This window comes from Dromiciops gliroides, chromosome 3 (genome assembly GCF_019393635.1).
Source record: "Dromiciops gliroides isolate mDroGli1 chromosome 3, mDroGli1.pri, whole genome shotgun sequence".
In the NCBI taxonomy this organism is placed as follows: Eukaryota; Metazoa; Chordata; class Mammalia; order Microbiotheria; family Microbiotheriidae; genus Dromiciops; species Dromiciops gliroides.
The window spans coordinates 18,091,526-18,106,194 of NC_057863.1; the positions used below are offsets into that span (position 1 = coordinate 18,091,526).

The 14,669-nt window shown below is 39.6% G+C and overlaps 1 protein-coding gene across 1 annotated transcript in view; it reads right to left on the bottom strand.

Annotated features, from left to right (window-relative positions):
• Window positions 1-14,669, bottom strand: part of VEPH1 (ventricular zone expressed PH domain containing 1) — a 219,469-nt gene that overhangs the window by 156,535 nt on the left and 48,265 nt on the right. The window contains exon 4 of the mRNA XM_043996166.1: window positions 8,044-8,218. Within this exon, the coding sequence (XP_043852101.1) occupies window positions 8,044-8,218 (175 nt within the window). The remainder of the gene's footprint in view (window positions 1-8,043; window positions 8,219-14,669) is intronic.

Genomic DNA, 14,669 nt, shown 5'->3' on the forward strand with positions numbered 1-14,669 from the left:
TATCCAACTAACTTCTCATTTCTAACTGTGAAATTTGAAACTAGCTATGGAAGCCAGCTCCCAGTTTTGTCTTTCAACAAAAGCAGAGGAGTTTTAAATCTTAAGATACAATTTAAATATTCACATTTGCTATTTGCCACATTTGTCTGCTTTAAAATCCAGTTTTCCATTAAGTAGAAAACAAGGGGAAAGAGTGGAAGGAATGCTAGGTTTGGAGTCAGAAGTCAGAGGCAGAACTGTCTCTGAAACTACTTGTGTGACATTGGACAAGTCCCTCTGCTTTCCTTCACCTAGGTGATCTCTAAGGTACCTTCCAGTTATAAATCTATGACCAATCTGCATGTGGCACCATCTTGGACACGCCACTTTTTCCTTATCATTATCATGTGGGGAGTGGACTACATCAGTACTGTCAATCTCCAATAGAAACAGAGGCCACTAAACTGTATCTAAGGATCTCTGTGGGATGCATATTGACTTAGAAAGCCACATATTAACATTATCTGAATTTTGTTGTATTTTTATTGCTTTTCTTCAATATTTCCCAATTACATTTTAATCTGGTTCTGGCTTTACCCAGGAGTGCTGTGAGCATGCAGTCTTTTGCCACATGTTTGACACCCTTGAACTACATCACCTCTAAAGCATTGTGCAGCTTTGAAGCATATAATTATATAAGCCATGCTATTCTATATACAATGGACATAATTGCACATTTCTTCTTCCAATGGCCACCAAGGAAAAACATCAAAAAATGCAGAACTAACAGGTAATAACTTAGAATTGTTAATAGAGAGATCTAGGAGACTGAAAAGCAATTCTAATAATCCCCATCACTAAAATAGATGAGTGAAAAATTAATGAAAATGCATTTTGTAAGCACTTACTATGCTAAGCACTGAGGAAACAAAAAGTAAAGGCAAGTCCTTGTACTCAAGGAATTTGCATTCACCTTGGAAATATAAAGCACATGGGGGGGTACTTTGGTTTGGAAAGTTAGAAGGATGGCAAATGGGGACATATGGAAATAGATTGGCACATCCCATCCAGGAATCATGACCCAGATCATTTGATTATGGTTCATAGTTACAAAACTGGAGAGTTAAAGAAATGGAGGTAAAGAAAGGGGCAGTCAGGTACTTTGTCTCTCTCAGAATACAAATTCCTTTTGAGCAGGGATTATTAAATTTATCTATTTGTATCCCTACTGCTTAGCAGAGTGCCTGGCACATAGTAGGTGCTTAATAAATGATTGTTGTTTGATTGATTGATTGAGGCTGTAGACGAAGTATAGGTAAGAAGAGGGGTGAAGTGAAGCATGACCAGGACTTTCCTGAAATAGTGTTTTAGGAGATACTTGTCAATCAGAGAGCAAGATCCCAGAGCAGAAGTTCTTCTAGGATCTGGTCTCTGTGATGTTCTCTTCAATTACATTAGGGACTAATAGAATCTCACAGTTGGCAAATATCTCAAAGGCCAACTAGTGGAACCAATTTCTGAACAAGATTTCCCTCTGCTAAATCCCTCCAAGGAGCCATCCAGCCTTGGACTGAAGATGTCTAGGGAAGGGGAACCCACAACTTCCTGAGGAAGCCCATTCTATGTATGGGCAACTCTCATTGTTAAGCAGTTTTTCCTTACATGAAACCAAGTCTGCCAATACAACTTCTGCCCAATGTTTCTATCTCTTCCCTCTGGGACCAAACAAAATAAATCTATAGCTCTATGGCTCTTAAAGTACTTGGGGATAAGTTATCCTATTTTCTTAAGTCTTCTCCAAATTTAGTATCCAGAATTCTTTCAACTGTTTCTTGACCATGACACCTTGAGGTCCTCCTACATCCTTGTTTCCCTCCTCTGAATGTGCTCTAGCCTATTAATGCCTTTACTAAAACCAAACACAACATTCCAGATACAGTATGACCAGGGAAGAGTATGAAGGTATTGACACTCTTCCCATCCTGGACACTATGCCTTTCTCCTTGCAGGCCAATGATCTTGGCTACTGTCTGTTGACTTATACTGACCTTGTTGCCCACTAATGGGAGAGACACTGTTTTTTAACATTATCTACATTTGGCTTTCTTCCCATGTGTTTTTTTCCACATCCTTGGTGTATTCTAGGAACTGTTAGCTAATAAGGAAGTCCAAGGAGCTATTAGGAAGCACTTTCTAAAGAGTATTTTGGGGGTAATGGCTGAATCCCAAATGGAATGTGGCCATACTTTAAGATATCCTAGACTACTCTGTATTTTTATTCCTTGAGGCTTAGAGAACACATGGACATAGTGCTTCTAAGCAGCTGCTAGGACACATAGAAATGCTTAGAGCATCACTACATGACTTGGTACATGATTATTTCACTTGTGAGACACAGAGTCAGGTTGATGGACACCTGGGTCAGATCTGTAGGAAAACCTTGCATCCATACTGTATTTCCATGTCAAAGTTACCATCAACTATAAATTAGAGCTCAGACTTCTATTTGAATAATGTGGTTCGTGGATCCAGGAGTAATGGCTATGAACACTAGGCAAAGGGGAAAATAAATTCCATTTCTGGCAAAAGGGCTTGGATCCAAAAATGTCCTAGAATGAATTGAACATATTCAATGGACTCTGGATAAGTTTTATCATGTTTATATTTGCATTTTTATATACAAAGTTAAAAGTGAAGCTATTTACAAATAAAGGGTGTGTAGATAGCCAGATTTACTCAAGAGAAGAAATGGAGGAGAAAGGAAGGGAATAAACATTTATAAAGTGCTTACTATGTGTTAAGCACTTTACAAAGATCTCATTTTATCTTTACAACCCTGGGAGGTAGATGTTGTTAATATCCCAATTTTACAGTTGAAGAAATTGAGACAAAATATGTATTGGGGGGGGGCAGAGCAATGAGGATTAAGTGACTTGCCCAGGGTCACACAGCTAGTAAGTGTCAAGTGTCTGAGGCCGGATTTAAACTCAGGTCCTCCTGAATCTAGGGCCAGTGATTTATCCACTGAGCCACCTAGCTTCCCCCTTCTCTCTCTTTCTCTTTTTTAAAAAGATATATATTTTTTTAATGATTTGTCCAGGGTCATACAACTAGTGCATAAGGTTGGATTTGAACTCAGGTTTTCCTAAATGTACACGCAGTGCCTTATCCACTATGAAAGATCTATGACTTAATGCAGTGAATTCTGGATATGGGAACAGCTCTCATCAACTGCAGAGCAGGTTACAACCCATCAAGTTAGAAAATAGATATCAGTCATATGCATAATAGAAGTTTCCTATCACAGTTAATTGTTTGTTGTTGAGTTGTTTCAGTTGTGTTCGACTGTGACTCCATTTGGAGTTTTCTTGTCAAAGATATTGGAGTGGTTTGCCATTTCCTTCTCCAGCTCATTTTTGTGCATTAAAGCAATGTCCTTTCATTGACAAAAACAACAATACAGAGTGAAAGTCTATCATGAATAAAGTGTGTCTAGCTAACAGTCCATCTAATGTGAATGAATAGATCAGATCCACTGACATTTATTAGCTTAAATGAGGAAAGCAACCCAAGGATAGAGCTGTTCCTTTTACAAGAATTCAGGAGGAAGCATGGATTCTCTCCAAAGCTTCCAGCTCCTTGTTCTACTTTATAGCAACATCTGCTGGTAGAATGACGATGGTGCATTTGTGAGCAGGCTCCAGAAGCCGTTCAGTTCTCCATGGTGCATGGCTATCTCAAACTGGTTTCTGTTTGTCCGAATGATGTTTTTACCCATTTTTACTTTACTACCTTTGAATAATAAGACAGGATCATATCTTTAGAGTGGAAAGGGACCCCAGAAGCCATTCAATACAACATCCTAATTTTCCACATGAGGTTACTGAGACCCGAGGAGACTGAGCAACTTGGCCAACGTGACAATGGTAGGAAGGGGCAAATATGGGATTTGAAGCCAGGTTCTCTGACTCCCACTTATTGGTTTTCCAGTCTCCCATTCTGCCTTTTCTAATTTTACCTTTAGCTGCATCTTTTAAACATTGAAATTACTTCCTTAGTGACCTGTTCCTGTCTTTAACAATGACTTTCTCTGAGAAGAACTAAGCTTTTAATTCTACTTTAGACAATGTATTAATGGCTGTCCTCAGAATTTTAATAGAGGAATCTTTCCCAATATCAAAAGTGGTTTGGAGGTTTGGCTCATGTAGCAAAAGAAGGGAGCCCGATTTATCACAAAGAACTAAGCACATACACTCAGCTGTGACTGCTGATAAGTCAGTAAGGACTTTGAGTGCTTGAAGCTTCAGAGAGTGCATTTTTCCCCTTGGCACCTGAAGGAGGGCATCATAGAGCTATTCTTGGGGTAGCAGCAACTACATGTATTTTTGTTTCAGGACCCCAAATATGATTTGACCAAAGGATTCTCCATCCATCACCCAGATATGCAGTGCATTCTATGTTGGGATACTTTGTATCATGTGCCTTCAAGTACTTTAGGATCTCTTGGGGTACGGCCCTTCGTTGCCATGTATGGTGGTCATCCCATTGTGTGGCGTATCAATCAAACCCTTAGACTAACAAAAATTTAGGGCAACTCACAATCAGAAATCTTTCCATTTGTTCATGGAAGTGTCGATCATTACCTGTTTGGGGAGAGGATGCTGCTCAAATTTGGGGAACAATTTAGGACTGTTAAAAACCATTTGTACCATCAATACAATTTCCAGTGGGTCTGATAGTCCCCAAAACATCAAGTTAGCACTGACTAAAGGTAAGCTGCTTTTTCTAGGGAGTCCAGGCTGTGATTAATTGGTATAAGGAATTCCCAGTGGGGTCACTCCGTTCTCAGATGTAGCCATTTAGTCAATAAGCATTATCAACAAACCTCTGTAACTTCTGTTCTAAGAGAGTTGCCAGGGGAGCACTAAGAGGTTGTTTACCTGGAGACCAACAGGTAATATGTGGCACAGGTGGGACTTTAAGCCAGGTGTTCCTGATTCCAAGGCCAGCTCTCTACCTACTATACCATGTTGACTCTCTTGTGGGAAATAGAAAAAGAAAATCATAGCCCACATGGGCAATAGTGGAATGAATTCTCTTGCCTCTCTATATAGATCAGAAGAATTCCTCAGAACCTACATGCCAAAGAAGTGCTTTCTAATGGGTTGATGATTTTTTCACTTTATTTCTTTCCAGGTAGAAGTAAGCTCTTTGAGGGCAGAGGCTGTGACATTGTTGTCTTTAGGTACCCAGTAGCCGGCACATAGCATTCAAATATTCACTGTTCCAATGGATCTCTGAATTCCGACATTTAGAACGTTCCTTCCAATGATTCACACTACATCCCAATCATTCCCATGTCATTCTTGGTTCTCCCACTATCTCAGGAGGAGGGCTTTCTTTGCTTTCTCCTGACATTGAGGGGATATTAGTGGAATACTTGGGTGTTGTCCTTTGCCCTTGCCACGTGACCAGTCAGTATTTGAAAAAAAATGCTTCTTAAATTGAACTGAATTTACTTTGCTCATTCAACAAGAATCTATGATGGGAGCACCTACCATGTGCTCTCAAACTATTCTAGGCACTGTGGGGAATTCAAAAGAAGTGTAAGGCATGGATCTTGGCCTCCAAAGATTCAGAGGTTTAGCTCAGGAGAAATCAAAGGTAACTAATTACATGTATTTGAATGGATTTAAGTGTTTCTATGATATTTAATTAAATAACAAAAATTTATTTTGTTCTTACTGTAAGCAGAACAATGTGATAAATGATAGGGGAGATATGAAGGTGAGAAAAGACAGGTCCCAATCCCCATATTGCTTAGAGTCCAAAAGGTAGGTAAGGAAAACAGAGGGCAGCTAGGTGGCACAGTAGACAGAGTGCTGGGCTTAGAGTCAGGAAGACTTACCTTCCTGAGTTCAAATCTGGGCTTCAGACATTTACTAGATGTGTGACCTTGGGCAAGTCACTTAACCCTGTTTGACTTGTTTTATCATCTGTAAAATGAGCTGGAGAAGGAAATGGCAAAACACTCAAGTATCTTTGCCAAGAAAATCCCAAATGGGGTCAGGAAGAGTCTGTACAACTGAAATGACTGAATGACAAAGGAAGACAGACAAATAATTACAACATGAATAATACGTGATACATGCCATAGAAATGTGAAGTGGTTTGCCCACAGGTGACGGAGCAGAGATTGTAACTCAGGTCCTTCCTGAGTCAGCTAGCTCTCTGTCAAGCCTTCTTTCCACTGGACCACACTTCCTGAATCATATCAGGAAGCTCAGCTTACTGACAAAGACAACTTTTCTTCTTTGGAATTCCCATTTGAACTGGGGAACTTTAATAAAAAGTGACACTTAAACAGCACTTTAAGGTACTTAGAGCTAGGAATCCCTGGAGGTCACTGAGTTTGCCAGACCCATTTTATAGATGTGGAAACTGAGGCCCAGGGAGGGGAAGGAGGTCTCCCCATGTTACACAGGTAATAAGTGTTCAAGCCAGGATTCAAACCCAGGATCTCTGCCTTCATTGGCTCACACACTTCTTCAGCTTTGCACCCACTGTTCCACTAGAACATTGTTCTGTTATCATCCTCCTCACTTGATATATGAGGAAATTGCAGATTAGAAAAATGAAGTAACTTTCCCACGGCCATAGAGAGGCAGGACTTGTATCCATCCCAGTCTCTCCTGATGCTCCCTCTGTCTAACACACTTGACCCCATGCATGCTGCCTCACATTTTAATGCCAATGCCAATGAACAGAAATACAGTGACTGAATTTTGTTTGTTTGTTTGTTTTTTGTTTTAAGTGAGGCACCTGGGGTTAAGTGACTTGCCCAGGGTCACACAGCTAGTAAGTGTTAAATGTCTGAGGCCAGATTTGAACTCAGGTACTCCTGATTCCAGGACCAGTGCTCTATCCACAGTGCCACCTAGCTGCCCTTTTTTTTTTTTTTCAGTGATTGAATTTTAATAGAAGTCAGTCAGTCAGTCAGTCAGTAGTCATTTATAAAGCACATACTATGTGCCTGACACCATGCTAAACACTCAAGGTACAGAGAAAGGGGAAAAAAATCCCCACCTTCTCTGCCCTCACAGAGCTCTTTACATAATAGGGCAGACAATATGCAAATGACTATTTACACATAAGATGTATCCAGAATAAATTGGCAATAACCTCAGGGAGGAAACTACTAGCATCAAGTGTTTAGGGAAGAGTGAATCCAGATTTTAGGAAAGGGTGAATCTATTGAAAACATGTTAAAATTGAAGATGTATGAAAAACTTCTTAGTGGAATGTTTTGATCCTATCAGTCTAACAGCTCCTCCCTTCCTTTGGAAATCCAATGTTCATTTGATAAAGCAGATGGAAAATAAAGAGCAACTGATACATTGTTTATGGGTTGTGTGTGGGGGGGTAAGTCTGTGATTTTATCAGTTTTGAATCACTCCACGTATTGATGGAACACATTTAGGAGGAAAAGGAACCCATCACCAAAGTAGGTCAGCAGCTTCTATGTAATTACAGCCTTGGAGAGCTGCCTAAGGAAGCCAAGAGTTAAGTTCTTGCCCATCCTTCCAAATATTACTATAACTATTAGTGAGAATTTACATAGGACTTTAAGGTTTGCAAAGCACTTTACAAATTTTATTTCATTTGATCCTCACAACAATCCAGAGAGGTAACAGTGATTATTATCCCATTTTACAGATGAAGAACCTGAGGCAGGCAGAGGTTAAGTGACTTGCTCAGGGTTGCACAGATAGTAGCTGAGATTGCATTCAAACTTAGATCTTCCTGACTCCAGGTTTAAGGCTCTAATCACTGTACCTCCCAGTTGCCTCTAACATAAATGCTTTGTGTCAGTTAAGACTCAAACCCAATTCTTCCTGACTATGACAGGTTTTCTCTCCATGAAACTATACTGCCCTTCAAACAATACTAAACCTACATAAAAAGCTTCTTTCTATAAAACACTTGTCCCACCTCAACCAGATTGTTTTTAGACACAGACAACCACCATAGAAGATGATCTGGGATTCAGGGTTCCCACTGTACCTTGCAGGATGCTCTTGACTATTGCATCGGTGTACTCTGCCAGCAGATCGGGATTGGTGATGGCAGCCAGGGAAAGGTAACTTGACATATTTCTGCTGAGCTCCTTGTTTCCCCGCTGGAGGAATCTTACAGCCACTGGCACAGCTAATGCCATCACGGGAGGTCGATTGTAATTCTGAGGAGATACGAGCGAGGAACAGACGATGAGCAACCAAAGGACTATTCAGGAAATTGCTCTTTGATAATACTGTGACTATTAACATTTGATATAATGGGAACTAAAGGGAAATAGATGAACAAGTGTGGAGGCAAGGTCACCAAGGGGACTGTTAGGACATAGCTTGGGATTTTACATTCTCATGTTGATTTAAAATTTTTTTTTTTTTTTTTGCGGGGCAATGGGGGTTAAGTGACTTGCCCAGGGTCACTCAGCTAGTAAGTGTCAAGTGTCTGAGGCCAGATTTGAACTCAGGTACTCCTGAATCCAGGGCCAGTGCTTTATCCACTTCGCCACCTAGCCGCCCCCTCATGTTGATTTTATAATTCAATCCCTTCAAAAAAAAAGAAAGAAAGAACTGTGGAGTATAGATGCTGATTGAACCATATTATTTCTTTTGTTTTGGGTACTGGTTTTTTTTTTCCTATTTTGAGGTTTTGCATCACTGCTCTGATTTTTTCTCTTGTAACAGGATTAATGCAGAAATAGGATTAATGTTATTATGTGTATATATATATGTGTGTGTGTATATATATATGTATATGTATATGTATAGAGATATATAGATATAACCTATATCAGATTACCTGCTGTCTAGGGGAGGGGGGAGGGAGGGGAGGGAGGGAGAAAAATCTGAAATTGGAAAGCTTGTATAAACAAAAGTTGAGAACTATCTTTACATGTAACGGAAACAATAAAATACCTTATACATTAAAAAAAATAATTCAATCCCTTCATTTTATAGATGAGACACAGAAGCCCAGGGTCGGGGAGTGATTTGCCCAGACTTCACCAGAAGGGAGAAGACAGTTAGGTGCCCGAGAATGAGAGTTCAAATGCTGCTTTGCTGCATAGAAGCTGTGTGATCTTGGGCAAGCCACCTTATCTGTAAAATGAGGGTTTTGTACTCGTGTTTGAGTTCCCTTTCAACTCTGGATCTATGAGCTTATGATTGCATAGATTATAGAGAGTTCATCTAGATTTTCTAAAAGGATTTGATAAAGTCTCTTCTGCTATTGTTGTTACCCAAATAGGTCAGTATCTTCTTTTTTTTTTTTCCAGGGCAATGGGGGTTAAGTGACTTGCCCAAAGTTACACAGCTAGTAACTGTCATGTGTCTGAAGCCGGATTTGAACTCAGGTACTCCTGAATCCAGGGCCGGTGCTTTATCCACTGCGCCACCTAGCTGCACCGGTCAGTATCTTCTTAATCTTTAAGAGCTGACCAAAGCAGAAAGAGTTGAACTGACTTGCCCAGGGTCTCTTAGCCAGTATGTGTCAGAGGAGGGGTGGGCAATGGTAGAGTCAGGTGGATATGGGACTGACAGAGGGGCCATACCCAAAGGCATTCATTAATCATTGACTTTTCACCTTAGCAAGCAGTCTCCAGTGAGGTGTACTGGGCTTCCATGCTGGTCCTGTTCCATTGAACATTTTTCTTAATTACTTGGATAAAAAAAAAACCATCCCAGAAAAGGCTCAAATACCCCCACTATAACCTGTCTCATGAGCCATCAGCCAGCCTTCAGCTGAAGACTTACATGATGTGGTGAAACCACTTCCTCCTGAGGAAGATTACTCCTTTTTTGGACAGTCCTAATTGGTAGGAGGACAGCTGGGCTTAATAAACAGATCTTGAAGAGTCCCAAATTATCTGTAAACCTTCAGGAAACAAGAAAAAAAAGCTCCTATTTCCCCTTCCCCTACTCATCTTCCCATCTATAATTTTCCTCCCTTTGTTCACTGGTTGGTGCAGTGGATAGAGTGCCAGGTCTGGAGTCTGGAAGACTCATATTCCTGAATTCACATCTAGCTTCACACACTTCCTGACTGTGTAACCCTGTGTAAGTTACTTAACTCTGTTTGCCTCAGTTTCCTCATCTGTAAAATAAGCTGGAGAAGGAAATAGCAAACCACTCCAGGATCTTTGCTAAGAAAACCCCAAATGGGGTCACAATGAATCAAATGACTGAAAAAAAATGACAACAATTTTAAGGAAGCTTTTCCAGAAGACTTTTATAAAGTGAAACAGAAGGAAAAAAGCACAGTTCAAGGAACAATGGACACACTGACTCTAACAGTGTCAATGAAGGCAATGGCTTGGTTGTGTGTTGTTTTGTTTTTCTAGGACTTGTGATTTCATTGGTAGTTTGGAATTCCCAGTTAAAAAAAATTATTCTTACTCAAATAGGTCAGTAACTTCTCAGTTTTTGAGAACTAACCAAAGCAGAAAGAGTTGAACTGACTTACCCAAGGTCTCTTTTAGCCAATACATGTCAGAGATGGGACTTGAGCTCACATCTCCCTGACTCCGAGGCCAGTGTTCTAACCACTGGACCACAATGCCTCCATAAACAAAACTCAAAATACAACAAAACTTCAGGGAAGAACAATGGACAATGTCAGTATCAAGTTATTAGAGTTAAATCATAGAACTACTTTTGTCAACAAAGGTTAGTTACACAAAATAGAGAATGATTTGAACTTTCAGTGGTAGCCATTCTCCTAAATTGTATTACTTAACTTCTTTGAGGGAATATTCTTGGAGTGGGACTTAGGATCACAGGACCATAGATTTCAAGTTATAAGATACCTTAGAGGTCATCACTGACAAACCCACTGCCATTTTGCAGATGAGGAAATGGAGAAGTTAAATGACTTGCCCAAGGTCACACAGCTATGAATAAAAAGCACTGTGCCAAATGTTAAGGAAACAAACAGAAAAATAAAACAGTCCCTGCCCTCAAGGTGCTCACAGTCTAAGTAGGGAGCACAAAACACTTAGAAGTATTCAGTTTCAGGGAAGGAAGGACACAGTAGAAGGCTGATGACAAAGTCTAGGATGCATCTGGGTGTCTGGCTCGTAGAGAAGCAGCCCATACTCATTTGGAAGGAGGTTGTGGGTCTCAAGGTAAGAGTGTGAATGGGATTCTGGGTTCTTTCTGGCACAGGGTATGGGTAGGAGTTTAGTACCTGGCCAAGAAAGGAAAAGGAGAAGGAAAACTAGCAAGAAGGCTGAAGGGAAGAGAACCCTCCTGAACAGGCATGGATTCCAGCTTTGGCCCTTCAGGTACTTTCTCCCTCTACCCGCCAAGAGTGAAGCAGCTGCTGGAGGGAGGAGGGAGAAGTATCAGAGACAGAAAATTCATATTCTCTTGATTCCAAGTTTAGGGCCCCAGCTGTATGCCATGATACCTCTCAGTCTCATTTGGTTATTTGTTGGAAAGTGTCAATTGTGTTGTCAAAATAAAATGTATCGGCTGTGTGACCCTGGGCAAGTCACTTAACCCCAATTGCCTTACCAAAAAATAAAATAAAATAAAATAAAATAAAATAAAATAAAATGTATTGGGAGCAGCTGGGTGGCACAGTGGATAAAGCACTGGCCTTGGATTCAGGAGGAACTGCGTTCAAATCTGGCCTTAGACACTTGACATTTACTAGCTGTGTGACCCTGGGCAAGTCACTTAACCCTCATTGCCTTCACACAAAAAAATTGTATCTATTAAAATGATGTTTAAATGCTAGTGCCTTCCCTCTGTGATTATCTACAATTTATTCTAACTATATATTGCATGTCATTTCTCCATTAGACTGTGATCTTGAGAGTAGAGGCTGTTTTATTTTTTACTTATTTTTTCTTTTCTTTCAAACTCAGAGCCTAAAACAGTTTCTGGCATATAGTAGACACCCAATCAATATTGGTTGCCTTGATTTTACCCATTGGTCTCTATGTATTAGCTGGACCCACTAAGAAGGATTTGTGGAAAGACATGAACAAGAATCTCACAGAATGAGAAGGTTTGGAGGAGCTATGAACTTCATAGGGGGAAGAAGGGCCTATGATGATGAGATCATCACTATATATATCAGTTATATATTGTAACGATTGGAATAACGCCACCTGCTGGATACTAACTGTAGAAGAGTTCTGCCCATGAAGCGAAGGTCTTTGAGGGCAAGACCAGGAGTCTTTTCTTCAGGAGTCAGGAAGTGACGCGGACTAGTGGGAGGAGGAAGAGACTGGCGCTCAGTCTCGGGCTTTTTTCCTTTGGACTCTGGTGGAGAGCGGAGCTAGAAATGTGCTCTCCCTTTAATAGATAGGAATCTAGGCCTTTTTCTCTCTCTTTACCAAATTCTTATTCTCCTTAATAAATGCTTAAAAGTTTAACTCTTGCTAAAGCTTATAATTTATTGGCGACCACTCATTAGATATTTTAGACAGTTTAGCTAGAATTTTAGCCCTTAACAGATGGCTGACCACGAAGAGGAAAGCTAAACCTGTCTTCTGATCTTCTGGTTGGGTAAGAAATTTCCCCTACCCTTTAAACTGCTAAGTACTGGCGCACTGGCTGTGTTTTCCCTTTAAATTTTTTCGAATGGACCTTTTAAACTCCCTAATTACCCTATTTTTGATTTTAGTCTGTTTAACCAGACAAATGGGAGATAAGATCATGTTAATGCTTTGTTTTTGTGGATTTTCTATTTTTCTTTTTATTTTTGTTAGAAGAGCCAGCAATGTACTCCCACAAAGAAATATCTCCCCCTCTCCCAACCATGCTTTTTCAGAGAAACCTGAAGAGATTCCTGCAGCTTTTCCCAGTTCTAACAGTAATTGTTGCTCTAATTTTGCATGCCTGGAGGCAATGACCCACCCTCTAGAAGCTTTTAATCCCCTAGCACCTGGAGGCAAAGTGGGGGAAGAGGAATCCAGGCCTGAGTTCAAAATCAAGTCTGATTCAAATTGCTCTGGTCCCTCCCCTCCTCTCCAGACCCCACCCTCTACTCCTCCCATGGCCAAGCCCATTGCTTCCCAGGCCTGGGAAGTCCAGAGATCTGATGCTCATGCGCAACTTTCTCTAACTACATTTGCAGCTTCAGGCTCAGCCCTTCCCCAGCCTGGCTGTGCTTCTGAGACAACTTTAGAAAACCCTTTAAATTCCACATATGCCTGTTTTGTTCATAATTTTGCTAACCTGCTTTTGTCTTTAATTAGTAATCTTATAAAGCATTTGTATGGTGAAAAGACTGACAGACAATATAAAGGGGTTAAAGAAGAAAAACTTAAGATGAATAAGAATGACAACCATCAACATAGTTCAAGACTCTGCTTCTTTTGCCATGGAAGGGTATATATTTTAGAGAAATGTAGAAGTAAGCAGCAAGGTATTGATATGAGTATTGGGGATTTTAGATATCGGAATCAAAAGTGTTCTGAATTCACTCAGAGTAATAATGTCAGTTCAGAGGTTACATAGGATTTCTATGCTATTACACATACATTTTGAAATTAATGGTATGGGTTTATTTTCATAGAGATTTTAATGCTTTTGAGATTGTGTCTTATACTTAGTTTCTAAAACAAGGAGAATATTTGTAAAAGCTTTTTAGTCATGTAATCAAGTTTATATTTTATAATACTCTTATTAATATTAAGTTCATGCTCATTTAGATTTCCTTAGTTTGAATTTCATTGTCTTTTATTGTTCCACGTGTATCTTCTTCTATTCATTCATCTATCTAATTTTGAAACATGGTTTTGATTTCATAATACAATGTTAATTCTAGGAGTATTGTGCTCCCATATTCTGAGTTGTTTGTTTTTGTTATTTTTTCTCAACTGATTATTTGATCAAACTCTTTAAAGCATTTCCCTGGCAAATTGGTTGCCATGGCAAGTATAAATTGATTCTAGAAGTATTATTTTTGATAAGCATATTCCAAAAAAAAAAAAAAAAAGAGGGGAACATTTGTAAAAGTTTTCTTTTTTCAAAAAAAAAGTTTTCTTTGAGATTGTGTTGTGCTTTAACTTGTATTTAAATATGTTCAGATTTTTCAAAAAAGTAATTGTATACTAAGTTAAAAAAAAGGGGTATTATTTGAAATTGTTGCATAATTATATATTGTGTTCTGAGTCAAGATGTATTCACATTTTTTGCAATCATTTATTATCCTCAATTTTTAAATCCATATGAGACTTGGATTATGGGAACTTATCATTTAAGACACTAATTACCTTTATTCTGAGTTATCAGATGCCAGTTGGCCAAGGTGCCATCCAATCACAAGAGGAATACATGCAAGAGCAGACACTGAATTGTCACATGAGGGGAGACATGCATGAAGTCAAGGTATGGCCGAGGGAACGGCTTTTGACTAATGTTGAGGTTGGATTCTCTTGGTTTAATATTTTATTTTATTTTTCCCCACAATATTGTACAGATGGCTGGAAGTATTGATCCCACCCATCTCACTTCTACACCTGGCTTCTATGCTCCCTCCTATATGCCTGATGCCATGGACCATCTCAATCCCATGCATCTGATTAAGTCTGACTCAGTTTCCTCCAATATGTTCGGTGGCATGGACATATATTCCATCCACCTATTTTAAGCCTGGCATACTGCATG